At 31.8% G+C, this 14,176-nt stretch overlaps 5 protein-coding genes across 9 annotated transcripts; 3 read left to right on the top strand and 2 right to left on the bottom strand.

Moving 5' to 3' along the window:
• Positions 1–101: 101 nt before the first annotated feature.
• Positions 102–3,406, bottom strand: Ranbp3 (ran-binding protein 3-like). Its single transcript, XM_070663526.1, has 5 exons — positions 3,310–3,406; positions 2,958–3,092; positions 2,746–2,826; positions 1,975–2,666; positions 102–1,605 (listed from the first exon to the last, which is right to left on the bottom strand). The coding sequence occupies exons 1-5, from the start codon at positions 3,323–3,325 to the stop codon at positions 1,291–1,293; spliced, it is 1,239 nt and encodes a 412-aa protein (XP_070519627.1). The 5' UTR covers positions 3,326–3,406; the 3' UTR covers positions 102–1,290.
• Positions 3,407–3,506: 100 nt separating this feature from the next.
• Rps27a (ribosomal protein S27A) lies at positions 3,507–4,989 on the top strand. Its single transcript, XM_070663688.1, has 4 exons — positions 3,507–3,611; positions 4,030–4,146; positions 4,416–4,633; positions 4,761–4,989. The coding sequence occupies exons 2-4, from the start codon at positions 4,044–4,046 to the stop codon at positions 4,908–4,910; spliced, it is 471 nt and encodes a 156-aa protein (XP_070519789.1). The 5' UTR covers positions 3,507–3,611; positions 4,030–4,043; the 3' UTR covers positions 4,911–4,989.
• Positions 4,990–5,125: 136 nt separating this feature from the next.
• Positions 5,126–10,857, bottom strand: LOC139106490 (protein Aster-B). Of its 3 annotated transcripts, XM_070663316.1 has the most exons (15): positions 10,719–10,845; positions 10,341–10,632; positions 10,166–10,255; positions 9,713–10,004; positions 9,398–9,596; positions 8,962–9,242; positions 8,628–8,786; positions 8,331–8,514; positions 7,993–8,151; positions 7,588–7,709; positions 7,313–7,505; positions 6,884–7,108; positions 6,650–6,803; positions 5,793–5,913; positions 5,126–5,546 (listed from the first exon to the last, which is right to left on the bottom strand). In XM_070663316.1, the coding sequence occupies exons 3-15, from the start codon at positions 10,210–10,212 to the stop codon at positions 5,415–5,417; spliced, it is 2,268 nt and encodes a 755-aa protein (XP_070519417.1). In that variant the 5' UTR covers positions 10,213–10,255; positions 10,341–10,632; positions 10,719–10,845; the 3' UTR covers positions 5,126–5,414. The 3 variants fall into 3 exon arrangements, with proteins under 3 accessions (XP_070519417.1, XP_070519435.1, XP_070519425.1); XM_070663334.1 differs by lacking the exon at positions 10,341–10,632 and having other exon boundaries at positions 10,719–10,857; XM_070663324.1 differs by having other exon boundaries at positions 10,474–10,816.
• On the top strand, positions 10,700–12,583 carry Zfrp8 (Zinc finger protein RP-8). 3 transcript variants are annotated; one of them, XM_070663553.1, is made up of 5 exons: positions 10,700–10,835; positions 11,074–11,453; positions 11,533–11,956; positions 12,020–12,122; positions 12,319–12,583. In XM_070663553.1, exons 2-5 carry the CDS (start codon positions 11,090–11,092, stop codon positions 12,478–12,480), a joined length of 1,053 nt encoding a protein of 350 aa, XP_070519654.1. In that variant the 5' UTR covers positions 10,700–10,835; positions 11,074–11,089; the 3' UTR covers positions 12,481–12,583. The 3 variants fall into 3 exon arrangements, with proteins under 3 accessions (XP_070519654.1, XP_070519639.1, XP_070519644.1); XM_070663538.1 differs by lacking the exon at positions 10,700–10,835 and adding an exon at positions 10,873–10,996; XM_070663543.1 differs by lacking the exon at positions 10,700–10,835 and adding an exon at positions 10,885–10,987.
• Positions 12,584–12,801: 218 nt separating this feature from the next.
• Positions 12,802–14,119, top strand: Rpl30 (ribosomal protein L30). Its single transcript, XM_070663715.1, has 4 exons — positions 12,802–12,953; positions 13,054–13,098; positions 13,478–13,623; positions 13,895–14,119. Exons 2-4 carry the CDS (start codon positions 13,078–13,080, stop codon positions 14,070–14,072), a joined length of 345 nt encoding a protein of 114 aa, XP_070519816.1. The 5' UTR covers positions 12,802–12,953; positions 13,054–13,077; the 3' UTR covers positions 14,073–14,119.
• Positions 14,120–14,176: the final 57 nt, after the last annotated feature.

Below are 14,176 nucleotides of genomic sequence, written 5' to 3'. Positions count from 1 at the left end.
TTATTCTTTTTATTTTTTTTTATTAAAAAGAATATATTTCCTAAGTTCATTTTATCAGCTGCAAATGTTGTTTTATTGAAAAATACTTCCATATATGAATATATTTTGTAAGAAACTTTATTACGTATGTCTTTATATGAATTTTTAAAATATTTATCACATATTTTTTAATTTATTGAGATAATTCTATACATGCACAGTATTAAACGGTCACCACTAATCAGATTGCTTAACTAACGTTAAGATAAATTTATGTAACCCGATTGGTGTCTTTTTTAAACTGTGTGCATTTAGGTCTCGTTCCTTTTATCTTGCCTATAATTCTTTTTGCAAAACCCTTTTAACATTATATACTGACACATGCACTTAGCGACGTTTTAAGACCTTTTTTCTTTTCTTTTTTTTTCTTCTTTTTTTTTTTTAAAGGTATTATTATAATAAATATTACTAAACAAAATCAAAGATACGCTTTAAAACAGCGAGAAAATTACTTTCTAGCACAAAAAAATAAAACGTTTAAGCGCAATTAGAACTCAACACTAGATTAAGGCTTTTATTTACATCTAAAATAAAAACATATAATTATAATATAATTAATAATAATGCCGTTGTATCGTACATTACTATAAGTTTTTTTTTTTTTTTTTTTTTTTTATATATAAACCAAAAGTATAATTAATGGCAATATTATTTGCTACAAATACCATTTACGTCTGCCCACCCATTCTCATGTAATCTTGAACAATAAGTTAGACATACAAATTATTTATTTAGATCTATAATTGGATGTTATGCATTCTTTCTATATGTAAAAAGATATGCAATTGCAATATGCAACGGCAAATAGTTTGATAAGAATATTGTTTTCAAGATTTTAAGTGAAGATTTTTTAATTTAACTTGTAACTTCAATATCTGTTGTAGCATACAATTAACATTATGCTATACTTTATCTCTACAAAATGCTCTTTCATAAAAAATTACATTAAATTTTAAATAAATGAAAACCTGATTTAAAAAAGAATTATAACTAAGTTTTCAAGGAAAAACGTATAATGTGTACAAGAGCATCGAAATCATACATGTGCCAACTCAATATTTCGGTAAACATTGATGTAAACTGCAGAGAATCGCAACTTTTAAAGAAAGGCACAAATCATAGCCGTTCTATTGCGCATATTAAAGTCTTATGTTTTTGAAGGATTTAGTTCTTTTGTGTCTTATGGCTTCTATGTTGCACAAAATTAAAGCTGATGCACGATTAACACTTCACCTGGATTGTGAACAGCTGTCAATGATCCATTGCTAACTTTTTAGGATGACGTTCTTGGGCGCGTTTAAGTCGTTGCAATACAAGACTGTGCAGTTGATCGATCTCTTTAGGTGCCGCTTGTACAATAAAAACTCGAATATCCCCGTCCAAAACGTCCAAAGCAGTTAGTCTTAGCGATTTAGGTCCAGCACGTTCTGCAGTCATACCTGGCCATATTTTAGTATTTAGAATCAATCGTTGTGTTCCTGAAGTGCGGCCAACTAAACGAGACTCATCATCTCGATCATTAAGTCGCAGCGTGCCTCTTCCTCTTTCTTGCCAACTGCTACTAATCTAAAATATTAAAAAATTATAAATTTGGTGCTAAAATAATATAATTTAATTTATACAATATTTTTATATTATTTTTTACAGTTTTTAATAAGTCATTTTTATTCATACACGATTATTCATTATTTAATTTAATATATTTATTGCAAAACATACTTTAATTAATTTTTTCACCCTGGAATAATTTTAAACTTAAAATAAAAAAAAAAAAACACCAATAAAGTACTTTATTGGTTTTTTTTTATTTTACTATATTAAATTTACAATATCCTTAGACAGTTGCCCAAACTTAAAGAGAAAAAATAATTGCAAATAAATGTTTTAGTAATAAACAATTATTTTAAAAAAGTATTATTTTAAAAATATACTCACTTTGTCAAAGGCAAATAACTTGCAATTGATCTGAAGAATGTTTGTTTCTCCTTCTTCTCCAGTTAATAATGTTACTTGATTATATTTTCTCTTATTTGCACGATTAGCTTCCTCTAATACCTGTGCTGCTTGAGTTAATGTCAAGCCTGGCCTTGCTGTAGTACGACAACTTGCAGCTGCATTTGAGAACAGAAGTTCAGAAGATCCATTTTCAGTGCTCTCTTCACTTTTTGTCTCATCTTTTTCAGAATTAGTTAAGCTTTCTGTATCATTTGAAACAGTAACACGCTCTTTTAAATTTTGACCAAACACAAAACTGAGATTAGATGTGCTGGATGCCACAGTATTATTTACATTATTCTCATTCTCTTTAGTGCTCACACCTAAAGGCAAAAATTTCAACTTTACATCTTCCGTTTGTTTTTGCTCGCATTTAATATCTTTGTCTGTTTCGGTCTTATTGCTTTTTGTTATAGGCTCATCCTCTTCTATGGAATTTTCACCAGCTTTTGCAAATGGATTGTGAAATTTTGCAGGTTGCAAAATAGTTTTGTCAGTGGTGCCAGTAGAATTATTAGATAATACACTTAATTGTGATGGCCTTAATATAGATGATTTCGTTTTACTAGATACAGAGTTTGAAAATTCAATACCAAAAGAATTTCCCAACTTTGAAACAGCTAGAATAGAACCTATAAATATGCAACAGAAATTAATATATAACAAATATATATTTAATCATCATTTTTTATCAAACTGATATAAACTTACTATGTTTTTTATTAGGTAACTTAACAGCTGCCAATGTGGATTCTTGGTCATTTGATTCCAAAGTATGGCTGTTTGTGTCATCTGTAAAATTGATAAGTTATGAAAATTGTTGTAAAAAAAATAACGTAAAGATAACAATTACGACAAATATTTTTATGTCTTGTGTGCATTTCCCCTGTATTATAAATTACACTAGTATATTACAGAATAACCATAAATGTGCATATCCCGATCAGCTGGTGCAACCAAATTGTTAGTTGTTAAACCTTCAGTAGAGTCTTCCAACAATTCTTCAGGTGGATCAACTTTTAGAACGAGTGACGGATGATCGATATCTTCTACTTTCTCTAAATAAAATAAAAACAACCAATTAAAAATCATTATCGTGAAATGGTTAGCTTGTCGAGTTACGAGTGCAAGTAGAAATTTTTTCCACAATAAAAATGTTTTTAGTATAATATTATATTACGTATCATACAATACACAGTATTCTCAATAAATCAACGGCATTATTTTACTTCTGCACACACATGCATGTAAATTTAAAGAAGATACAAAACGCACCCTTGCAATCCGCCATTTTTTGCGTCGAAATGAATTCAGATAAATAATAGGTGCGTTCAGGAGACAACTGACCACTAAAACGGGTTTACAATGGCTAGATTTAAGGGTGCGTTCCGATTCAGCGAAACGTGTGTGCTCCCGGCTTTACTAAATTATTTCCCTTACTGGCCGTCAGATAACGCTACCTATATTTCCGGTATCGCAAGTGAGAGCAGATTACACGTACGTGTGTAGTCTTGGGTTGTTTTTCTTGCGGAATCCGGTCCATCTTTCCTTTTCGTGTTCTTGCAGCGTGATCGGAGGTAGGTTTCGGCTTTGTACAATTTAAGAACGATACACGATCGCACGCGGTGTGGCTGCATTTATTCTTGCGCTTTATTGCACCTCTTTTTTAATATTTCTCCATTTGTGGCGTCCCGCATCGTCTCGTATCTGTGACACAACGAAAATATCTACGAGACACATGGTTAAGTGCAATAAACGTGCTTCCGATACGATCACTTACGTGCGTTGCAAGTCTCGTCTCGCGTTTAACAGACATCGACTGCACACGATCAGAACATATGATTATTTTTAATTTAATATTTAAAATTTATAGTGCACTTTGATTTTTTTTTTTTTTTTTTTTTTTTGGTGTGTCACTGGAGAAAAATAATCTTTTTATTTAATTATTAAGATTTTAGGATTTGAGATTAGACTAATTTATGCGGTGTATTGTAGATTTGCTAATCATCATGCAGATCTTCGTGAAAACTCTCACGGGAAAGACCATCACCCTTGAGGTTGAGGCGTCAGATACAATTGAAAATGTAAAAGCGAAAATCCAAGATAAAGAAGGTAAGAAAATCGTTAATATGTGTAATAAATTATGAGGAATAATAAAAAAAAAGATTTACAATAAGTTTGTTGTTGAAAAAAAATTTTAAAGTTAATGTGGCATATTTGCTTCATTAAATTTTAATCTTTTTTTTTTTTTTCAACAAAGATGTGCCTTTTAATACAAGCATTTGATAAAATGTTTGGTGAACAATTTGGCAAATGTAAATTCGTATTTAATAAAATATTATAAATTATCTGTAATTTCTAACCAGGTTTTATTATTTTAGGAATTCCACCAGATCAGCAAAGATTGATTTTTGCCGGTAAACAATTGGAAGATGGCAGGACCTTATCAGATTATAACATTCAGAAGGAATCTACTTTGCACTTGGTACTGCGCTTGAGAGGTGGTGCTAAAAAACGCAAGAAGAAGAATTACTCCACCCCTAAGAAAATTAAGCACAAGAAGAAGAAGGTTAAGCTTGCTGTGCTCAAGTATTACAAGGTAAGTAATCTGTTAATTTTAATTAACTCTTAATACTCTGCTCTTGATCTTCCCCGTTTTTTTTTACTCTTTTTAGAATAATTTTATTGCAGTACATTTTAATTAAATTTGTCTAATGAATTTGTAGGTAGATGAAAACGGTAAGATCCACCGTTTGAGACGAGAATGTCCTACGGAGCAATGCGGTGCCGGTGTATTCATGGCAGCAATGGAAGATCGTCATTACTGCGGCAAATGTGGATACACGCTTGTATTCAATAAACCAGAAGACAAATAAATTCGAATATACTTCCGCGTACGCATTTTGTAAATGTTATGCTCCTGTTATCATCTTTGATTAAATAATTTAATCAAGATATGTAATCGTTGTTTCCTCCTCCTTCTGGACATTCTTTCACGTTATTCTGATCCTGCAAATGTCACGTTATTCTGATCCTGCAAATGTCACGTTAATAATTATTAGCTTCCTGGAAAAATAAATTTCACGAAAGATTGTTCTAAAAATTATTATTTTTTAATAACATTTTACAATGTCTAGATAGAAAGCGTGTTTACACTCAATATAATTATACAATAAGTGTTCAAGTTATTAATTTTAACCTATTAATGATACCTTATAATATTCTGTACACATAGTATAGAGAGAACAATCGCAGATGCAAAATAATACTACATATATAATGATAGTTTCTAAACGTTATCGATAAATTTATCAATAAATTTCAAATTAATATCTTACACACAAATTACCTTTGTGTAATTACTTAACATATATAGGTTTTTACATTTCCGACTTGTCTCGCTGTCCCGTATGTGCATTAAGACTTTTTAAGTTCGGCTTTAATACTGAGAACATTTTTTCCGTTGCAGTGGGATGGATGCTCATTTGTAGCTCCGTTAAAGATTCTTCAGTCTTTTAAAGCATGTATAAAATACGAATGTCAGAAACAGTCACAATATAAAATGTATAGAATGCGGAAAAATTATTTCTTCTTCGAAAAAAATTTATGTATACTTATTCTTACATTTATAAAAGAAAAACAATATTTATCTTAACTAATTAATTTTTTAGCGTTTTAATTTTTCCGCATTTGATAATTGCATTATTAAATTCACGGTTTTCTTTTATTTTTTTTTTAAATCATGGTCTGAATCTTACTTGTCTAAGTAATTGTGCGGCTGTATGCAAAACCCTTTGCCATTTTCTCATTTCCACGTTGTGCAAGCTTTCTTGTTGTTGCAAAAGATTAATCCAATCTTCTTCAGTCTTTGGCGAATTTCTGAAAATAAAAAATTATTTTATTACATATATACATATAATATACATATAATTTCGGCACTCTTGCACCGCGAAAGAAAACAGCTCGACGATTACAAAGGCAACAAAGAACTTTATTAACTGATAATCGTTTCTATTGTTGCAGTTTATTAAATTATATATATTTTTTTTTTGTTACAGATCGACGCGTCCCATCTGAGAGGAGGAGCAGGCCCAGGAAGGGCATCATGCATCGGCGGAGCAACTTTTAAGCAAGTATAAATTAAAAAAAAAAAAAAATCTTTTTTTTATTAATCTCATTAATTAACTAACACGTCTACAATAATATTTTCTTTTTTATGTTACAGTCACCGGCAGAATTATACAACTCCGCTGAAGCTCATGCAGATTGGTAAGTCGCATGATTTTTTTTTCGTAGTTTGCAATTGAAGTTTCTTCTAGTATAATAAAATATATAGACCAACATATAGTAATTTTGGTGGTGGGTAAAATTTATCGAAACAAATGGAAATGTTTTATAACATTTCGTAAAATTCTCAACCGTTGAGAAAGAAATTAAAATCTGTACGCGTAAGAGCAATAAAGAAGTCCGGACAGAATAAACGCGATAGACGACGGTTCATTTCTTTTTGACAGTACTCACCGCCGCTTAAAAAACCTACCTTCAATAGGTCCTTCGTTCGGTTTAGGACACTCTATATATAATTTCTACATAAAAAATTTTTTTTAATACATACTTTAATACATGTAAATCCATAATGGTATATGCAGCAGCTTCTTCCAATCCCCATAGTTTATAATACAGTAAACCATTAATCACCATTAAACATAATACAGCGACTAGTAGCATTGAACTGAGAATTATATTGGTATCTGTTCTAGTATTAGTATCTGTAGAGAAGAAAAAGACATGTAAATTAAATTCATAATATGTAATATTGCAAATATAATTAAATAATATAGTATATTACTGTGAACGTGTGGCAAGTTAGAGGGAGAGACTTGATGATTCACAGATGTGTGCTCGGAAGTGTGCGTCTGTAATGTAGCGCCTACACCTGTCGCGCGTCGTCGTTTTCTCGTTTTTCTCTTTATACCATTATTTCCATTATTTTCTTCGCACTCCACTGTCAACGCTTTTATCAAACTATTGGTGTACTCTTCTAAGCCCGCCCAACAATTTTTTTCAATCACACCTGTTTTAAAAAAACAAAATTCGTGTTATCTTTCAATATTTTATCGTGTATACAAATTTATTCACAGAAATGATATAAATGCAAATTTATAACTTCAATTTTTTAATTTTTATCTAACTCGTTAATTTTTAAAAAAATTCTTTAATTATAATGCTTTCTTTTTTCTCTAAAGTTTAATTTTTAATCGTAAATTTTAAAACTTACTTTTCACAAAACCCCATACACTTTTTTTATATTTGATTTGTGAATAAATCACAAGACTCGTTTCGCATTCGGAAATATTGTGTATGCAATAGTGCGTCGAAACACTGAAAGAATCGGCATAAGGTATACCGGCATTAACGCAATCTACGTCAATGCAATAAAGATGACCTGGTCTGCTGCACGGCAACATCACCTATATAAAATATCATGTTTAAAAAAAAAAAAAAATATGATGTATGACAATATAAAATATTGTCAAGATAATATTTTTTTACCTGTGTTTCAGTAACATGACAGGTTCTCGGACCAATAGCTTGAGTTAAGGACATTGTGTACGAAACGGTTCTCATTTTCTGACCAGTTTGATTATTTTGTGTCCAGGCAGATTGTACTAAATCTAAGCAAGTGAAAATTTTATAGGAACAAGCGATAGAAATAAATTTATATTATTTATATTTTTTACGTCACGTTAATTGAATAAATTTATATTTTAAACAGAAATATTAAAAAGTTTTACAGAAAAAGAGAAGAGCTATACAATATATAATTTATATTTTTCAAATACGATTAAGGTAATTTAAAAAACTTTTTATGTTTTTTAAAATATCCAAAATATCTCAAATAAATATATTTTTCAAAAAGACACGACAGGCATAGTAATGTAATTATTATTTTGTTACCGGTAGTCTTGCGAGAAGTATGAAAATCTAAGAAGAATTTCGAATTCGTGAAGAGCAGAGTGAACAACTGGTCGATGTAAATAGGCAATGTTGCTTTGTTAATTTGCCGACCCTCATGCAAGGAAGTACAGACCATTGTGCTTCGTATGTTCATTTTCACTGGAACAAGCATTATCATGATCACATTACGTCGCTGTCGCATTTGTAATATTCTACGAGATGAATGGCATTTATACATAAAAAAAAATTTTTTTAATAATAAAGAGGCACAATTTTTATCTATTAAATTAAATTAAAAATATTTTTATAAAATTAAAGAAACATCCAAAATTACTTACAACCATGTTTTTCAGCTTCACTTTCTGTTGTATCACTTAAATCTGTTGGATCAATTAGTTCTGACTTAGGAATTGATGGAACAGGTGGCTGAACTTGAAGTTCAGTATTTGAAGCGGGTTCAATAGGAACGGAATCCGTAGTTGCAGCGGGAGATGTTGAATTTTCCGTAGTAGGTACTTCGTTCTTTATTATCATTAAATAAGAAAAAGAATATTTTTTTAATTTTTTAGCCTAGCACATGTTTAGTATTTTATTTAAATTATTTAATTTCATAAATGTAATATTATCAGACTTACCTCAGAGAAAGATTCTACAGAAAGGCGAGTTGATAATTTTTGACTTTCGTCTTCGGTTACATGTAATGGCGGTACATAATCTTCGTCATCGGATGTCAACCCTAATTCATCACCGTAGCAGGCATGCACAAGTTGCCACATTTCGGCCATACTCATTGGCTAAACATAGTAAGTAAAATTTCATGTTTTTTATATACAATGTGGAGTCTTTCGGTAATTTATAAGTATTGGTATTATACAATACATTTTTGTTAATTTATAAGATTTTTTTTTTTTTTTACTGTTTTAATACTTATTTTTTCTTTTATAAATTTACAAATAAAATTTATCATACCTTTCCAATAAGAGCATTTTGCCAAACGCGAAATAACATCACATATGTTTTATCTCTTGCTCCAAACGATGTTAGAAAAAATTTGTCGGTAACAGTACATATCAGAATGGCATTTGGAATGACAAGTGCGGTTTTTTCTTTGGTGATAGATGTAACATCTTTCCAACGTAGGGAGACCAGGGTCTCCCACATAAATATATTAGCATAAAAACACACATAGTTCTGAGACACATAAAGTCTACCATGTACTAATATTTCGCGCTGCAGAGCACAAGAATAATCTAAAAGTCACAATGGCAAATTAATTATATCACAAAATGTTAAATATTATATTTTAGTTATGTGGATGTAGTTTAAATAAAAATAGGTTTACAGGAAATAAAGTGTTACATGACACATTCTATTGTAAAGAGAACACTCTTAAATTGATACTTACCTACCACCAATCTCTCGTCGTCCGGAACATCTTTAAATATTCGCTTAAAGTCCTCGGAGCGCGATTTATAAGTAGGATAAAGTACATTATACCAAGAAGACTTTTTTTTGCTGCGTTCACTGGTACGCGTTTCTTTTTTATTTTCATGAGTAGAACTTTTGTTGAGGTCAGCCGAGTCCGATGATCGATTAATTACATCCTAGAATATTTGTGTAAAATAAATTACAAATATTTATTAATATATTAATATATTAATAAATATATTAATAACATATTAATAAAAAATAATATATTAATAACATTATTGATACATACATGTGACACCTGATCATCTGACTTGTTCTGAATACGATGAAATTCTTTACTGACATTGGACTCGGAGCTTAATCTAGAATACTCTCTTTTAGAATGAGACCTTGGACTAGGACGTGGAGAAAGATTAGGACTGGATACAGGGCTGGTACAATCCACCCTGGAGTTGGCAGATGTCTCTTGTGCATTTTCGGTGTTCCCCAGGTTTGTTGAGTTTTGATTACTCAAACCAGAGGAATTGATGCTGCTGATTACTTCATGGCTGGATATCAACAGATTCTCTACAGATTTGTTCCTGTTTATGTAACAAAAAAAAAAAATTATATTAAAAATGAAACAAAGGATACTTTAAGATTAAGGTAGATAATTTTAGATTAAGATAGATAATCTTATAGGCATTGTTCCTAGTAGATGAAAAATGCAAGGAATTTTTGCGAAACGAGCGACGGTACGTACATGCTTGACGCTGAGTATCTCTGTGTAGTTTCCTTCTCAAAGTGCATAACAAATCAGGCGGCGTTAGCGTCCACGCTTTCGTGTCCAGAGCTGTCAAACATCGAAAGCTATGAGAAAGGCTTTCCTAGCGGGAGGATTAATTCGAACAGGCGATTAGACGTAGGGATAGACACACCGGGTTACTAGGGATGAGTAGCGGCAATTTGTAGCATAATTAAATAAAGCGGCGCGCGAGCAATTAGTTTAGGCGTTTAGTTGGTGATCAGGAGGCGTTTATCCGCGCATTGGACATTGGTGATTGCGCCTACCGCGATAACAGCGACACATTTCAGATAAGGGGCGGCCGCGCGTCGCCGAAACAGGCATCGCTCGCTTCATATCACGGCAATTACCCGACCGTCGCCGAACATTGTCGGTCTGTCTTCCGCTCCGTCGATTTTTCCCTACTCCTGGTCCCGGCGTTATCTCTGTAGTGCGAGAGAAAAATAATACTCTCTCACTCTCTCTCTTTCTCTCTTAGAAACACTGTAATTAATACGGTTATTGCACACACCACGTTCCTCTTCTTCGCAGGCTCGCGGCTAGAGTAGCTTGTAGCTAGTAGCTTGTAGCTTGTAGCTTGTAGTAGCTGCTCTTGGCTCCACTATACACCACCACAATGCACCTGCAGGTTAGCTAGGATACGTTCCGCGCATAGAATGCATGAACATAAGACAAGACTTGTGCGCTGTCGCTCTTGTGCGTTGCGCCTAAAGCGTACTGGGCTGCGTTCATTTGAGAACGTCACCCGAATAAATGACGGAACGCACCCATAATATTGAAGTAAAATAAGCAAGTTTCCACAGAGTTAAATATTGTTTCACTCATTTACTTTCGCTTATTTTATTTATTTTGTTAATTAATTACAGCTAATCCTAATCGAACATGGCAATCGATCTGGGGTTCGTGGAAAAATGTGAGTCCTGGCGACTGGAAAGCAGATTCTTTCCAAGTAAAATAGGCGGCAAGCCAGCTTGGCTCGATTTAAAGAATATTCCCAGCAAAAGTGATCTGGAATGCGAATACTGTGGAGATCCCTGTGTGTTTCTCTGTCAGATTTACGCGCCATATGAGGAAAACGCTAATGCATTTCACAGGACTGTATATGTCTTCATATGTAAGAACCCAGATTGCTGCAAGCCCGATCAAAATGGAAACTTAAAGATTTTTCGATCCCAGCTGAGTAAAATAAATATGTTTTATCCTGCGGAACCACCTGTGGAACAGGAAGATTGGGCTAAAGAAATTAGTATAGTATTTAAATACATATTATTTGTTTGCAGTATTTATTATGAAGGCAAAGTAATAACAATTTCTTAATTTTGCAGATGTGTTGCAGTGGTCAAAGACATGCCACATATGTGGAATTTTAGCACCCAATCATTGCAGCAAATGTAAAATTGCCAATTACTGCTCTCGAGTACATCAGGTACATGACTGGAAAAATGGGCACAAATATGTATGTGGCACTGAGGCCAATATTAATAATAATAGTAATAGTTTTCTATTTCCTGAATATGAGATTGTGATAGAGAATGATAACATTGTAAAAGAAAATCAACAGCAGAACACTCTCGAAAATGAACAAGAGGAGATTGAAAAGTATAATACAATGGTTCAGGATGGCAAAGCTGGGATATTTCAACATAAAGATGTTGACAATGACTTGCTCTGTATGGCAAACGACGAAAAGGATGAAATGTTTGCAAATTTTCGCACGAAAATAGACGATTATCCAGATCAAATTTTGAGGTACTTTTTGTTTTATTAAAAAATTAAATTTGTAATAATAGCTGATCTGTATTTATTAAATAGGTACGACAGAGGTGGAAACGTTCTGTATATTTCGTCACACAACCAAATAGTGGATGTGCCAAAATGTCCAGAATGCAACAGCAATAGACAGTTTGAATTTCAAGTATGTATGATTAAATTATTAAGAGTAAAGAATTTAAGTTATTAAAATCTAAAATCTTAATTACATTCAAGTTTTTAATTATAAATAAAATATCGAAAGAAAAAATAATAAGTTTTAGAAACATCCTTAAAATTAATAAAAAAAAAAAATTTCTTTAAAACAATATTCTTACCTAAATAAAAAATATGATTTTTAGATAATGCCACAGCTGTTAAATTTCCTCGATTTAAAAGACGTCGTAAAGAGCCTTGATTGGGGAATACTAGCAGTTTTTACGTGCAAACAATCTTGTGTACCAAAAGACAAATATGTAAAAGAATATATATGGAAACAAGATATTTTACAGGAAAAGAATTAGAATATATATAAAGTAAGACAAGACATAAGAATATTTTTTGTACTGTAATTTTATCATCAATTATATCATTCCTCTTTATACGCGAGAACCAGTTCGAGAAAGTTCGTTGAAATTATTTTGTTACATTAATTACAAGTGTGTGTGTGTGTGTGTGTTACTGTTTCTGTATATTCAAAAAACGCTGTTAATCGTTGATTTTTTTCCTGCTCTATTGTTACAATGCATGACAAATTATCATTTATATTTTTATTATGTGATTCTAAAGAAGTTCGTTCTTCTTTTTTCGTTCTAAAATAATGTAGTATTCTTGTGAATTCAGCTTTGTGAGACGCCATATACAAATGTGAGGACCAATCGTGTTGCTACATTTGATCGCCATAACTATACCTTCTACGTGTCGTTCATGGTTTGTGCTTGTCGCGCCTGAACGGAGTGTCTTCCATTCTTTTCTTCCACATTCGTCTTGCTGAGAGGTATGTGAGATTTAATGAATGTTCTAAATGTACATATTATCGCGTGTATATTCATTATATGAACATGTAAAGATTAATAATTATTATCTCGTTATTACAGCAGCGAAAAAGACCCACTGCAAAAATGGTGGCTCAAAAGAAGCAGGTAATTTAACGCTGTTGTACCCACGTGCTTTGCACAAATTGCTCGTAGCGATTTTTTTTTTTCCATTATACGTTTTTTCTAATGTATATTCTAGTACAATATTACAGTTTTTTTTTTTTAATACGTATAGATTTTATATATCATTGTTCTTAAATGGAATAAAACGTGCGCGCGATACTCTCGATCGAATTGGGTTATATTAATATTTCTATTATTTTTTATTAATATTTTATTTCTACTTAATATTAAAAATGTGAAAAAAAATTCAGTCTTCTAAATACAGCGAGTACGTTATCATTTTAATTCATAATAATTTCTAACCTCATTTATCTTTGTAATGCTTAGCATATTTAATAAAATATTATTCAAAATTGTACAGAAAAAGGCTCAGGAGAGCATCAACACCAGATTAGCACTTGTCATGAAATCTGGTAAATACGTCCTTGGTTATAAGCAGACTCTGAAGTCCCTTCGCCAAGGCAAAGCTAAATTGGTCATCATTGCCAGTAATACACCGCCACTGAGGTGAGACTGAGAAGTAGCACTCCTTTTCTGCCTAGCAAATTGACATGATTTTTAACAAGAGCACAATTTCTCTTAAATAAAAATTAATGAATATCTTATATTAAATTTATAACAGTAAAGATTGATTGTATCAATTCAATTGTCAATTTGTACATTATAAATCTATAGGAGTACTATGGAGTAGTCTCCTACCCCTGTTTGTAAGTGCACGGGGTATTAAATTTTAATTCTTTAAACGTGTTCTAACTTATATGTCGTTTGCATTTAATAGGAAATCGGAGATCGAGTACTATGCGATGTTGGCGAAAACCGGCGTGCATCATTACACAGGGAATAATATCGAATTAGGTACAGCCTGCGGTAAATATTTCCGTGTCTGTACTCTCTCGATCACAGATCCCGGCAATTCTGATATTATAAAATCCATGCCGACTGGTGATCAAGCGTAATAATACATTTTTTAATCTAAATACAAAAATATTCTAAAACCATTAAATTTATTTTATCCTTATCCTTAAAATGCACGATATGTAAAATGTATATTAGCGTATTT

Source organism: Cardiocondyla obscurior, linkage group LG01 (assembly GCF_019399895.1).
Source record: "Cardiocondyla obscurior isolate alpha-2009 linkage group LG01, Cobs3.1, whole genome shotgun sequence".
Classification (NCBI taxonomy): domain Eukaryota; kingdom Metazoa; phylum Arthropoda; class Insecta; order Hymenoptera; family Formicidae; genus Cardiocondyla; species Cardiocondyla obscurior.
Note: the sequence above shows the minus strand (reverse complement) of the source record. Positions and strands in the feature narration are given on the sequence as shown.